The 12775-nt window shown below is 45.9% G+C and overlaps 1 protein-coding gene across 6 annotated transcripts in view; it reads left to right on the top strand.

Annotated features, from left to right (window-relative positions):
* Positions 1-11081, top strand: part of ABL1 (ABL proto-oncogene 1, non-receptor tyrosine kinase) — a 311197-nt gene extending 300116 nt beyond the window's left edge. For all 6 annotated transcript variants that reach the window (XM_063936710.1, XM_063936709.1, XM_063936706.1 and 3 more), the window contains 4 exons: positions 160-312; positions 3796-3885; positions 6189-6347; positions 6473-11081. In XM_063936710.1, coding sequence (XP_063792780.1) covers positions 160-312; positions 3796-3885; positions 6189-6347; positions 6473-8094 — 2024 coding nt within the window. In that variant the 3' untranslated portion in view covers positions 8095-11081. The remainder of the gene's footprint in view (positions 1-159; positions 313-3795; positions 3886-6188; positions 6348-6472) is intronic.
* Positions 11082-12775: the final 1694 nt, after the last annotated feature.

Genomic DNA, 12775 nt, shown 5'->3' with positions numbered 1-12775 from the left:
TGCACGCAATGGTCATACTGAGTATATACGTAACAATTTAACAGTCCTCCTGAATCCCCTTTCAATGTTTCTTCTGTATTGTAGTGCAATTTGTATGTTATTCCATGTGTCCTTGATTTTCGGGTTCCTTTACTGATCAACAGATTTTCTACTTTACAGCCTTTGGTGTTTTACTATGGGAAATTGCCACCTATGGGTTGTCTCCATACCCAGGCATCGATCTTTCTCAGGTGTACGAGCTGCTAGAAAAGGATTATCGTATGGAGCGTCCAGAAGGTTGTCCAGAAAAAGTTTATGAACTCATGAGAGCATGTACGTTTCATTGTGCCTGGTAATGGGATTTGTGGGGAGTACTGGTCTAAGTATGGAAGACTTATTAGATTGAAGCACTGTGTCAGCCTTAGGTCTCAAGTGAGGATTGTGGCACTGGTCCAGTTGTAGAAGAGAACCAATTGTTATACTGAGCCAATTTTAGAAGAAAAGGGGACTGCGACACAAAGGGATGACTGTGGGACAGGGACGATAGTGAGAGTGTGAGAATTATGGCACTGGGACAATTGAAGAAAAGGGAGGATTACAGCACTGGGCTGTCTGTAGTAAAGGGGTTGGAGCAGTGGTCAGTCTGCAGTAGTGTGAGGCAGTGGGCTGACTAGTGTGAGGACTGCAGCAGTGGGATAACTGTAGTGTTAGGACTGCAGCAGTGGGATAACTGTAGTGTGAGGATTGCGGCAGTGGGTCTGACTAGTGTGAGGATTGCTGCAGTGGGCTGACTAGTGTGAGGATTGCTGCAGTGGGAGACTAGTGTGAGGATTGTGGCAGTGGGCTGACTAATGTGAGGTTTGCTGCAGTGGGAGACTAGTGTGAGGATTGCTGCAGTGGGAGACTAGTGTGAGGATTGCTGCAGTTGGAGCCTAGTGTGAGGATTGTGGCAGTGGGCTGACTAATGTGAGGATTGCTGCAGTGGGAGACTAGTGTGAGGATTGCTGCAGTGGGAGACTAGTGTGAGGATTGTGGCAGTGGGCTGACTAATGTGAGGTTTGCTGCAGTGGGAGACTAGTGTGAGGATTGCTGCAGTGGGAGACTAGTGTGAGGATTGCTGCAGTGGGAGACTGTAGTGTGAGGATTGCTGCAGTGGGAGACTGTAGTGTGAGGATTGCTGCAGTTGGAGCCTAGTGTGAGGATTGTGGCAGTGGGCTGACTAATGTGAGGATTGCTGCAGTGGGAGACTAGTGTGAGGATTGCTGCAGTGGGAGACTAGTGTGAGGATTGTGGCAGTGGGCTGACTAATGTGAGGTTTGCTGCAGTGGGAGACTAGTGTGAGGATTGCTGCAGTGGGAGACTGTAGTGTGAGGATTGTGGCAGTGGGCTGGCTAGTGTGAGGATTGTGGCAGTGGGCTGGCTGGATTGCGGCAGTGGGAGACTGTAGTGTGAGGATTGCGGCAGTGGGAGACTAGTGTGAGGATTGCGGCAGTGGGAGACTAGTGTGAGGATTGCGGCAGTGGGAGACTGTAGTGTGAGGATTGCGGCAGTGGGATGACTGTAGTAGTGTGAGGATTGCGGCAGTGGGATGACTGTAGTAGTGTGAGGATTGCGGCAGTGGGATGACTGTAGTAGTGTGAGGATTGCGGCAGTGGGATGACTGTAGTGTGAGGATTGCGGCAGTGGGATGACTGTAGTAGTGTGAGGATTGCGGCAGTGGGATGACTGTAGTAGTGTGAGGATTGCGGCAGTGGGATGACTGTAGTAGTGTGAGAATTGCTGTAGTGGGAGACTAGTGTGAGGATTGCTGCAGTTGGAGCCTAGTGTGAGGATTGCGGCAGTGGGAGACTGTAGTGTGAGGATTGTGGCAGTGGGCTGGCTAGTGTGAGGATTGTGGCAGTGGGCTGGCTGGATTGCGGCAGTGGGAGACTGTAGTGTGAGGATTGCGGCAGTGGGAGACTAGTGTGAGGATTGCGGCAGTGGGAGACTAGTGTGAGGATTGCGGCAGTGGGAGACTGTAGTGTGAGGATTGCGGCAGTGGGATGACTGTAGTAGTGTGAGGATTGCGGCAGTGGGATGACTGTAGTAGTGTGAGAATTGCGGCAGTGGGATGACTGTAGTAGTGTGAGAATTGCGGCAGTGGGAGACTAGTGTGAGGATTGCTGCAGTTGGAGCCTAGTGTGAGGATTGCGGCAGTGGGAGACTGTAGTGTGAGGATTGTGGCAGTGGGCTGGCTAGTGTGAGGATTATGGCAGTGGGCTGGCTGGATTGCGGCAGTGGGAGACTGTAGTGTGAGGATTGCAGCAGTGGGAGACTGTAGTGTGAGGATTGCGGCAGTGGGATGAGTAGTGTGAGAATTGCGGCAGTGGGATGACTGTAGTAGTGTGAGGATTGCGGCAGTGGGATGACTGTAGTAGTGTGAGGATTGCGGCAGTGGGAGACTGTAGTGTGAGGATTGCGGCAGTGGGAGAACTGTAGTGTGAGGATTGCGGCAGTGGGAGACTAGTGTGAGGATTGCGGCAGTGGGAGACTGTAGTAGTGTGAGGATTGCGGCAGTGGGAGACTGTAGTGTGAGGATTGCGGCAGTGGGAGACTGTAGTATGAGGATTGCGGCAGTGGGAGACTGTAGTAGTGTGAGGATTGCGGCAGTGGGAGACTGTAGTAGTGTGAGGATTGCGGCAGTGGGAGACTGTAGTAGTGTGAGGATTGCGGCAGTGGGAGACTGTAGTAGTGTGAGGATTGCGGTAGTGGGAGACTGTAGTAGTGTGAGGATTGCGGCAGTGGGAGACTGTAGTGTGAGGATTGCGGCAGTGGGAGACTGTAGTGTGAGGATTGCGGCAGTGGGAGACTGTAGTGTGAGGATTGCGGCAGTGGGAGACTGTAGTGTGAGGATTGCGGCAGTGGGAGACTGTAGTGTGAGGATTGCGGCAGTGGGAGACTGTAGTGTGAGGATTGCGGCAGTGGGAGACTGTAGTGTGAGGATTGCGGCAGTGGGAGACTGTAGTGTGAGGATTGCGGCAGTGGGAGACTAGTGTGAGGATTGCAGCAGTGGGAGACTGTAGTGTGAGGATTGCGGCAGTGGGAGACTAGTGTGAGGATTGCGGCAGTGGGAGACTGTAGTGTGAGGATTGCGGCAGTGGGAGACTGTAGTAGTGTGAGGATTGCGGCAGTGGGAGACTGTAGTAGTGTGAGGATTGCGGTAGTGGGAGACTGTAGTAGTGTGAGGATTGCGGCAGTGGGAGACTGTAGTAGTGTGAGGATTGCGGCAGTGGGATGACTGTAGTGTGAGGATTGCGGCAGTGGGAGACTGTAGTGTGAGGATTGCGGCAGTGGGAGACTGTAGTGTGAGGATTGCGGCAGTGGGAGACTGTAGTGTGAGGATTGCGGCAGTGGGAGACTGTAGTGTGAGGATTGCGGCAGTGGGAGACTGTAGTGTGAGGATTGCGGCAGTGGGAGACTGTAGTGTGAGGATTGCGGCAGTGGGAGACTGTAGTAGTGTGAGGATTGCAGTAGTGACATGACTGTAGTAGTGAGCGAAAATCATGAGCGTAGGGAGATTTACAGATCAGGAGTGTTTTAGATCAGGAGCGTTTTAGAGCAGATGCAGGAAAAGGCTGGGTTACAGCATTGGACTAAGTGTGATAGTGGAGAGCAGTTTGCAGCACTGGGTACAGTGTAGAAGATAAATGTTGTGCGGTTTACTAGACTGGAATAAGTGTTATGTCATTGGTTAACTAGGGAAAAGTAGAAGAATGTAAGGTATTACTATTGGTTTAATGCAACAAATCAGTCCTATGTCTTTGTTTTTCCTCTTAGGCTGGCAATGGAATCCTCTAGACAGACCATCCTTTGCTGAAATCCATCAAGCATTTGAAACAATGTTCCAGGAGTCGAGTATCTCAGACGGTAAGAACCACTCTCTTTCACGCTTTGTTAGTTGCTGAGGACCCTTGTCACCAGTAAAGGAGTATTGAACTGGTGTACAGGAGTGGAGCTGTGGGATTGCCTGAACTTTTCCAAGCTGGCAGCGTTAGAAGATTATGTAAACCCTTAAGGGGATTTACCATACTGTTGTTGAAGATCCTTAATAAAGCAATTGCAGAAGATGACGTATGTTCATCCAAACAAAAATTCTTGGCCGTTCCTGAAATTTCAGTAGAAGCAATATAAAATAGTAGCTGCTCAATCAATCTAGTAAAATGTTTCAGGTGCATGAAAGGGTGGGGCTATTCTAAACAAACAAAAAACTGTTTCCCCAGCATACCAAAAAGTATCGGCAACAAGACTTCAGCACTACATGATAATAGAAAAATCAAAAGATCTTATTTACATATATTTGCAAAGATATGGTTAAGCCACCAGGCCGTTTCAAGGCTTCACTGATACTGGTGGTCCCTAACGCTACATGATGATAGCACCCACTCTGGGCCATATAAATGCTTATTGTTATACAAGTAGAAGCATCAACTTTTTGGTTTTCCCAGTTTGCTTGGAAATCATCCATAATCACAAGAACTGACTGTTGATTTCCCTCCACAGTCTCCTTAGCCGTCCTTCTATGCTTTCCCCTCTGTCTGTTGACTTGCATTGGAGTCTGTTGTTCTATTATCAGCCTTGTAAACAGTTTTTTTTAACCAATGAGCAGCTAGTTAAACTTCTCTAATTGCGTAAAAGGGAAAAATACATTTAAGGTTAACTTTTAAAAGTAAGTCTTAAGTGGTCAATGGACACAGTATTTCAGACCGTTTAGCCATTATAGTCACAAGTGGCCACGTATCGTGTAGATGATGCACCATCAATGCTGCTTAAAAAAAAAAAAAGAAGGGGGGTTTGTAGACATCAACAATTTGCATTTCATATCACTACGATCTTTGGATCAGTATGTTTTGTGTTAAATGACTTACAAAAATAAAAAAAATTGGCCTAGTTGTATAAAAACTTTATTTCTTACAAAGTGTGTTTTTTTGCAAAATGATAATTTTTACTGGTTTGTGCAGATTTCTGCTGCGGGTAATGCATACACTATCTTTGCGCTGGTAATTGTTATAGTCAGGGACTGAAATACAATGAAAGGCAGCTTTTTAGCATCGTCCGTGGTGCAGACCAAAGGCCTTTTTTACTTTTTTAGCTTACAAACGTACTTTTGTAATGTAATTTTTGATTGATTGCACTGAGAATTAAATGACTGTGTTAGTTTTATTCTGCATGGATGAAATAATATCTGGTATTTTCACAACAGGCACATTACAAAAGCTAGACTCCTGCTTGCTTTGCTAAATTGTCAATCTACAGTACTTAAAATATTTTAGTGAATCGTAAAATATCTAAAGGTGTTCATACCCTCTGGGTGATCTATTTGGTGGTTTCAGTCCTCATTGGCTGCAAATGGCCAGTTGCGTGGGCATAAAAAGACTGCCAATCTGCCTCACAGGGGGACCAATTGATGCCATGCATGCTGGCTGGTAGATGTGGGCAGACAATGACTATATTTCCCCTACTATACCTTCATCGTCCAACCGTGCTACTGGTCCAGCACTGAAAAACATCTTTCAGAATTCACCATATACATCTATTTACATATTAGGCTGAGGGGGAAGAGATCAAACCTTGTAAAGGAGTGGATATGTTGCCTATAGCTACCAATCACATTCTAGCTATCATTTATCTAGCACGTTCTATAAAATGTTAGGTAGAATCTGATTGGTTGGTATGGTAAACTTCTACACCTGTCCTATTTAGATGGTTTGATAACATACCTCTCATTACTGATCTGAGAAAGGTGCACTTTAGGCTGTGCCCGGAACCGATCAGACCATGAGGATCCTCTCCCAAATAATAAAGCCCAGTCCCCTATCGTCTCCAGTAATCTGTACTTTTAAATGAGATCATGCAAAATAATAATTTCAGGGCCAAACACTGATCATTACTTGGCCAATTTGTGTTCACAGAGTCACTCCATGCATCACAGCTTTTGAAAATAAATTAATTGCTGTGGATCATAAGCTATGTAGGTTTTTGTTATTTTTCCAGAAATAGGACCTTTTTTTTTTTTTAATTGTATCACAAATTCACTCATACTGAGTCTCCAGCTCAAAGTTTTACAGGTGAGTGATCACCACTGAAACCTGGTTATCTTAGGTGGAAAATTAAAATGACCTGATATCAGTATACACATTGTATTTATGGCTTTGTAATATTCTGTATTTCAGAGGTGGAGAAAGAACTGGGAAAGAAAGGCCTCAGGGTTATCATGAGCAATCCATTGCAAGCCCCTCAGCTGCCTACAAAAAGCAGGTTTACACGAAAAGTGGCTGAAAGCAAGGATGATAATGCAGATCCTATACAGGGGAGAGGAGCGGGGGACCTAGGTATGTATTCTACAATCACTATGAAGATCTGTTCATATGGTTCTAAAGACAACTCTTCTGTCACAGTGCAAGGCTTCGCGTTACTGCATTCCTTTTATAGAATTCTGGTTTTCTGTTTTTTGCAGATGTTTTGGAACTTGAGCCAGCAGTGTCTCCCCTCCTCCCTCGCAAGGAGCGGCTAGGGACTGCAGATGGTGGACTCCCAGAGGATGAACGCCTGCTGCCCAACAACAAAAAAGCCAATCTGTTTAGCACTCTGATCAAGAGGAAAAAGAAAGTTGCCCCCACGCCACCCAAACGCAGCAGCTCGTTTCGTGAAATCGAACAAAGGTGCATGGAAGGAGAGCATAGAGATGATGGCGGCAATATTGATTCCATAAAATTCCCAAATAATGGTGCTGCTATGACCAACGGCTCAGTGCAAGGAAGTATTGGCTTTCTAACCCCACACTGGAAGAAATCCAGTGCGAATGCAGGCCGCCAAGCACCGCAAGGGGAGGACGTGGGTAATAGCCACACAGGAAAACGTTTCCAGAGGTCGTCTTCTGCTTCCTGCATGCCTCATGGGTCCAAAGACATGGAATGGAAGTCAGTCACCCTCCCCAGGGAAATGCCGTCCACGCGGTATATGTTGGACATGGCTAGCTCTGGGCAAAAAGCAGAAATACCAGCTCTGCCACGAAAGAGAGGCAACGAAAGCAAAACAGACTCATGTCCCAGGGGGGCTGTCACACCACCACCTCGTCTACCCAAAAAAAGTGAGGAGCCAACAGATGAAGTGTTTAAAGACCCAGACCCAAGTCCAGTATCCAGCTCACCAAGTTTGACGCCAAAATTGCTGCACAGGAAAGCCGGAGGCCCTCCTTCATCCTCTCCCATACAGAAAGAGGATATGGGGAGCACCAGATGTGGCTCTGAGTCTGCTTTCTCTGCCAAGCAAACCTCAGGTTCTGGGAAAGCCGAAGCAGATCTCCGGCTCAGAAGGGCTAAACTGTCAGAAACAGCTACCAAGGACAAAATGAAAGCATTAAAGGTCAAACCGAGCCCACCTCTTCCACTTTCCACTCCAACCTCTTCATCTTCCACCAGCTCCTGCACCTTAGGAAAATCTACAAAACTTTCCTCTCAAAATCATGATCCTAGCATAAATGAGCCAAAGCAGAAACCGACAAACCAGAGCGAGGACCACTCAAGAACAAACCCATCTGTGATAGACAGCGGCAAGAAATCAGTGCTACTGTCCAACGTCAAGCCCCAATCCACAGAGAAGCGGCCTGGGGTGCAGGCAATGGCTGGAGGAGGTGTGGATAGGCCTCAACAGTCAGCTCCGTCTTCCTCGTCGTCCACCGCTTTTATTCCCCTCCTCTCCACAAGAGTTTCCCTGCGCAAAACCCGCCAACCCCCAGAAAAGTTCCTCAGTGGAGCAGTCACAAAGGATACTGTATTGGAGAGCACAGAATGCCTGCGGGCTGCTATCAGCCGCAATTCGGAACAAATGGCCAGCCACAGTGCGGTGCTCGAGGCTGCTAAAAACCTGCACGCTTTTTGCACCAGTTATGTGGACTCCATTCAACAAATGAGGAACAAATTTGCTTTCAGAGAAGCAATGAGCAAGCTGGAGAACAGTCTTCGGGATCTACAAATCTGCCCCACCGCTGCCTCCACAGGTGGTGGACCTGCCACGCCTCAGGACTTTAGCAGGCTGCTCTCTTCTGTGAAAGAGATCAGTGATGTAGTGCAGAGGTAGCATCTGAGATTCAGGGCTTTAAGTCCAAATTAAGAGCGGAGGACAACAGGGCCTCAACCTCTTACTCTCTCAAGATGCTGGAATGCAGGGTCCATTTATGGTGGCTTTAGTACTGATGCCTGGGAAGAAGCACTTTGAATCTGAGGTTTTGATTGGTGGTATTTAGGCTCACAACATGCCACATGGCATTTAAAAAGTGGCCATACATGCACATCTTTTAAGAACGCCCTCACCTCTCCTCTTTCCGTAGAGACTGCGGTAATATCTGACACGGACCTTAATGGTCTACTGATTTATCTTAAACCCTTAATTGGCAGAGTGCTTTAAAGTGTCGTGGAGACCATACAGGACATTAATACAAGCAGTATTGTAAGCAAAAATAATGTCTTTGTCTAACACTGCTACATCCTCATCACTACTGCCTCATCTTTTATAAAACCCTTGAAAATTAGTGACTTATTTTCAAACCCCTCCCCCCCAATGCACACATCATAACGAGTCCCCCTTGAGGTGTTCTCATGTCCCAAAACATTCCAAGCTGTTACATAAAATGACAACACATTTAGCACACACAAGAGAATCTTGTATCATTCCATCATGTTTTCAGTTCACAGATAAATCCATGGACTGGTCTGCTGAGACCGTCATGTCCTCTTCCAGTTACCAGTCTCAAAGGGTTCCTTTTGGCTGGTATTATGCTGGCACATTATCTAAACAGTGGTGCAGTGAATACATCTTCTAAATATAAAACAAACTGCTAGATGAAGACTGTATTGTTCATCTGTTTTTAACAACTTAAGTGCAATTCTGTTTTTCTTTTTCCGTTCCATTCTTTTATTAAAAAAAACAAAAATCCAGAATGAAATGGCCCACAGTCTATAGCTTGTGAGCGATACTTTGCCCAACCCCCTTAATTTTGTTAGCCATAAGCAAAATCACAGCTTAAAACCTTGTAGGTTACAGATATGTTGGTGATGGAATCCCAGGCACGGGGCTTCTAGGGAGTGTGGTGTTGAAGTCTTGTTACTCTGCACATTAGGATCCTTTGCCCCAGCCGATGATTCACAGATCCAGCTGTGCCTCCCACCTCTGTTATCTCCATGAGTAGACTATACGAATGCCGACTGAGCGTCTCCCACCCTTCCTTTTAGACGTTTACAGTAAATTTAAAATTTTCAGTATAAATTTACAGTTCGCTGTTTTTATTTTTTCCTTTGCAAGGATATGCAATTTTATACCTACATGTAAATATACAAATGTCAGATTTAAACGTGCACACACAGCTGCCTTCACTAAAAGGTTTCTCCCTGGCACTGAAGAGGTTAAAGTGCCTCTAAATGCAGTGGCGACCGGGATTGGCCGCTGAGCTGTAGGGCTGCATGCTTTGCAATTAGCAGCAAGAGGTCCAAGGCCAGGCGCCATTGTATCTTCGCCTCTCAGTGTCAGAGGGGGTGTATCTGCCTGGCTGGTTACCCAGTGGTTACTGAGAAGGATAGCGGATGATCACGGGTGGCATTTGGGCGTGTATTGCCATCATTGTTTGCCAGTGTCTTTAATCAGTGCCTTTTCAGTGACTACCTATACTCTAGGCCGGTGCCTTACACACACAGAGAAATGGCCTCCGCCCTGGTGTCTTGTCAGGAGTTGAGCCTACACGTTTTGTCATTTTACTGTTTTTGTTTCATTGAAATGATAAAAGCAGAACAATCCAGCGTCCGTTTTGTTGTTTTTTTTTACCCATACTGCAGGACCTAGAATTTTACTTCCAGATCATTTCACTGAGACTTACGGTTTATCTGATAATATCAAGTGTATGAATTTCCCTGGTGATAGAAGGTTGGTCCTTCCCATTTGTTAAAGGTTTTTTGTTTTTTTTCCTTAACCTAGCATTACCTCTGATAAATGACAGTACTGAAATTACAATGGTTTTTGCACTTTACAGTCCTACACCAGAGCACGGCAACCTGGTTAATCCATCTTCCAGTATAACCAAAAAAAAAACGTGCGCATCAAGTAGTGTGATCGTACACGGTTAAAGCACATAAACTTTTATATGTTATTTTTAAATCAATTACTTGACAATTATAGGGCCTACCTATTGTGATGTTTTCTCCTTTTTTGTTTTTGGACTAAAAAAATTGGATAGTATGACGTCTGTCGCCATTTCTATTGAATAGTCACTTGCAAAAATATGCATTTGTTGACAGTCAAGTACTAGGTGGAAGGTCTCTAGAAACACGTGATTCCTGCTGGGCTACACTTAGGTGTTTTGGCAGCAAATCAGGCTTACGGAGGAGAGAGCTTTTACTTGTAACTGGCAGTGAAGATGTTAAATTTTCCAAGTCCCCAAATGTTCCTCTACCTTCGTTATTAAGTGGTAACGCAGTTCATTAAAAGGAACCGGTGTTTGCAATAAGAAGATTCATATTTATTTATAAAGATAGATGCTTATAGAGAAAAAGTTATTAATTTTTATTTCCCTTGTTCAATGAAACAGCCCCGTTATACTCAGGCGGCTCTGTACTGACTGTTGAGAAATAATTAGCCGATTCCTAGATCTCACTACTGTGCAGTAACATCAGCCCGAGCTGCTCTGACCTAAAGGCAGGTTGGTAATTACAGCAGGTGGGTTGTTTTCAAAGATTTGGTTGGCCCAGATGTTTTAAACTCTTAATTGCCAGCGTTGTAGTCCCTGAATTGCCGGAGAGTGCTGAAACACACACCGGACAAGAGTTGTGAGTGCAATTAGCTTATTGCAGCACTGAGTAAAATATGTGAAGTGGGTGACCTGTGCCTACAGCGAGAAAGGGCAACAAGGTACGGCGCATATATATGTATCACACCTGTGGCTGTGTCCACACCTGGGCTTATGTGTCACTGGCGTTTCAAAGATGTCACTTCCTGTACATAACTTTTTCTTTTATGTTCTTGTAATGTCACCTCTGTGTCTGTTTTACAATTTTGTCAAAATACAACTCATTTATGTACTTGTGTTGGGTCTTTGTGTTTTATTTGCATGAATTTGGGAGCTTATTTCGGGTTATGGTTGGTTTGACTTTGGACAGTACAAAAAATGTGTAACTACTTGACAGCAAAAGATGAGTGGGACTTGTCGTAAGCACTGCTGGGATACCTAACGTTCTACACACACACACCACCCGTCAAAGCTGTTGTTGCTGACATCCAGGAGAGGACTGAGGTATATGAACGCTTCACGTTTGGCATTATTAAATCAATCTCCAGGCAAAACACTGCAATCACTTAAAACCCAGGAATTTGGTAGCCACAGACTCAAGGGTACCCTCTTAGAAAGATGATGTGCCCCCTGGCAAGCTGCTCTCTGCTAATAATGTGTGTTCATCAGACAACCTCTGCACTGAAGAACTCTTTAGGATGTCCAAAGATGGCGAATGTCTGCTCCATCCTCGCTTCAGTAAGCTAAAGGGAGTGGGCCCCTCTGTCCAATGATGTAGCCTCTTAGTGGTACTTTTTTTTAGTGATCACCAGACATTATACATCTGCACTGAAGATTTACTAACAGAGAGCCTAATTCACTAAGGATCACTAATGTGGTCCCCAGCGCAGGTTCCCGAAGGTCAGGAAACCGCGCACGCATGTGCAGAACAGATCCTGTGATCGCATTGCAGAAATGCGAACCCCTCTGCCGGCTTGACAGGCAGAAGCATTTGGGGGGAGGGATAGGGGCATTTCTGGGACACTTGTTTCCTTGGCTTCGCAGTTTCATTGGATTCGCAAGCAGCCCTGTGACGGCAAGCCTGAGTAAGCTCAGGCTTTCTCGGCCTTCCATTGTAGATTAACGCCACGGCTGAGGGTTGCGATGTTCATCCCATATGAGATTGCATCGCAAATGCAGGAAGGAGGTGGTATGCACCTCCTAATGCATTTGCACAGAGTCAATATATGAAAGAGGGCACTTAACACATGCATGATCCATTCCTACCAGGCATCTATGCACTTGAGTACATTTGTTTGGAGGCAGGGCCATCTTAACAGCAGTGTAGGCCCCTGGGCAAAGTAATGCACTGGGCACCTACACATCCTCCAGCGGTAGGGGTGCTATCAGCGGCAACTTTGATGTCCCACAGGCGGTAGGGGGTGTTCTATCTTCCGCTCAGCATGTAGGACCTGGAGCAGTAATTTGTGCTAACCCCTTTACTGCACAGGTGGTGGGACATGAGGCGGGAGAAAGAACACTAAACTGAAGAAGGGGGCATTAGGCTGAATGAAGGGGTCCTGGTACATAACTTACAGGGTGGTAGGGGGTGTTTAATATGCGGGGGAGGGGTTGATAGTGAGGCTTAATATTCAACATTTTCTAGTGGGAGGGCAGCTTGCTTGATTGCTGATATCTCCAGTTCCTAGAAATTGATTTCTTAGCTTTCAATGCGATAAAAAAAACTAAAGACTCCCACCTTCCAGGAGGTATTGTGGACTTGGGGATCAAGGTTCAGGAGCCAGAGGAATCCACCAATAAAAATATAAAACTACATACCAGGTGGTAGGGGGGGCTATACCGGCCCATTTTTTCAATCTCAATCCTGGGATTGGTTTGTTTACTCTGTAGCTCCCCTGCCCCGCACACATAACTCATCATAATACCTGGGAGGGCGGGTGGGTCACTTTCTTTGTTGTGAGGTCCATGCGGCAGGTGACCTCTGAC

The sequence above is a fragment of the Pseudophryne corroboree genome, chromosome 8, assembly GCF_028390025.1.
Source record: "Pseudophryne corroboree isolate aPseCor3 chromosome 8, aPseCor3.hap2, whole genome shotgun sequence".
Taxonomy (NCBI): Eukaryota; Metazoa; Chordata; class Amphibia; order Anura; family Myobatrachidae; genus Pseudophryne; species Pseudophryne corroboree.
This window is presented reverse-complemented; position numbering and strand designations above follow the sequence as displayed.